We start from the raw sequence: 1,545 nt of genomic DNA, 5'->3' as shown, positions 1-1,545 counted from the left end.
AACGGAAGTAAACATCAGTGAGAAGCCACCATCGCTCACCTGTATTCCGCCGGTTACACTCCATAGAGAATCCTCTCCTCTGAAAATAAAAATGGTGATTGAGACCAAGAGCGGGAAGGCCACCAGGGGCAAAGCCAACGCGGCTTCTTCTTCCGAGGGCTTCACCCTTAGAGCCATGATGAAGAATGCAACCGTCAGAGGCCCCCCAGCAGCCGGGGCATTCAAAGAACGACCTGCAAAGCCCACGGCTTTCCGCAAGTTCTACGAGCGAGGAGACTTTCCGATCGCCCTCGAGCACGACACCAAAGGAAACAAAATCGCCTGGAAGGTGGAGATCGAGAAACTGGATTACCACCACTACTTGCCCCTCTTCTTCGACGGTCTTTGCGAAACGGCGCACCCTTACGAATTCTTCGCGCGTCAGGGAGTCCACGACATGCTGGAGCACGGAGGACCCAAGATCCTGCCCGTCATTCCTCAGCTCATCATACCCACAAAAAACGCCCTGAACACCCGCGCCCGGCAGGTCATCTGCACCACGCTCAAAGTTCTCCAGCATTTGGTGGTCTCGTCTGAAATGGTGGGCGAGGCGCTGGTCCCGTACTACCGCCAGATCCTTCCCATCCTCAACATCTTCAAGAACATCAATGTCAACTCCGGCGACGGCATCGACTACAGCCAGCAAAAACGCGAAAACGTCGGCGACCTGATTCAAGAAACGCTGGAAGCCTTTGAGCGCTACGGAGGAGAAGATGCGTTTATTAATATCAAATATATGGTGCCCACCTACGAGTCGTGTCTGCTGAACTGAACAACATAGGAGTATTGATTGAAAATGAGGGCTATGTGCCCCTCCCCCCCCCTCCTCTCTGTCGCCATGTTTTGCTTTTAAGTTTTCTTTTTTTTTTTAGGTTGGCATGTTATAATCTGACAGTTAATCTCATTTTTTTTTCTCTTTTTCCCTATATGATATTTATAATATAGGGATACTTATTTCTCTCTTTTTATATGAGGCATATCCTACCACTGAAGAATTATATTTAGACCGTTTGATTGATCAATACTTTTATTTCTTTTTTATTTTCAATTTACTGTTTTCACAGTTTAAAGACAGTGGCCCAGATTCAGGTAGAATTTGCCCCTTTTTTTACGGAGGCACAGGGCAGCGTTTTTAGCCCTGCGCCCCCGCAAATTTACTGCGCTGCGCGCGATTCACGGAGCAGGAGCTCCGTAAATTGCGTGCGCGCTCTTTAAAATTGCCCTGCGTAAGGGCGCCTAATGTAAATGATCCCGCCGGGGGCGGGAATCATTTAAATTAGGCGCGCTCCCGCGCCGAGCGTACAGCGCATGCTCCGTCGGGAAACTTTCCCGACGTGCATTGCGGCAAATGACGTCGCAAGGACGTCATTTGCTTCTAAGTGAACGTGAATGGCGTCCAGCGCCATTCACGAATCACTTACGCAAAGGACGTGAAATTCAAATTTCACGGCGCAGGAAGGTCGGCTATACTTTAGCATTGGCTGCCCCTACTATTAGAAGGGGCAG

The 1,545-nt window shown here is 49.7% G+C and overlaps 1 protein-coding gene across 1 annotated transcript; it reads left to right on the top strand.

The window, feature by feature from the left end:
* LOC120944885 (parkin coregulated gene protein homolog) lies at positions 1-868 on the top strand. The gene has a single exon (XM_040358634.1). It carries the CDS (start codon positions 92-94, stop codon positions 809-811), a length of 720 nt encoding a protein of 239 aa, XP_040214568.1. The 5' UTR covers positions 1-91; the 3' UTR covers positions 812-868.
* The last annotated feature ends 677 nt before the right edge of the window (positions 869-1,545 follow it).

The sequence above is a fragment of the Rana temporaria genome, chromosome 7, assembly GCF_905171775.1.
Source record: "Rana temporaria chromosome 7, aRanTem1.1, whole genome shotgun sequence".
Classification (NCBI taxonomy): Eukaryota; Metazoa; Chordata; class Amphibia; order Anura; family Ranidae; genus Rana; species Rana temporaria.
The sequence above is the reverse complement of the archived record's forward strand: the minus strand, read 5'-3'. Positions and strand labels throughout refer to the sequence as shown.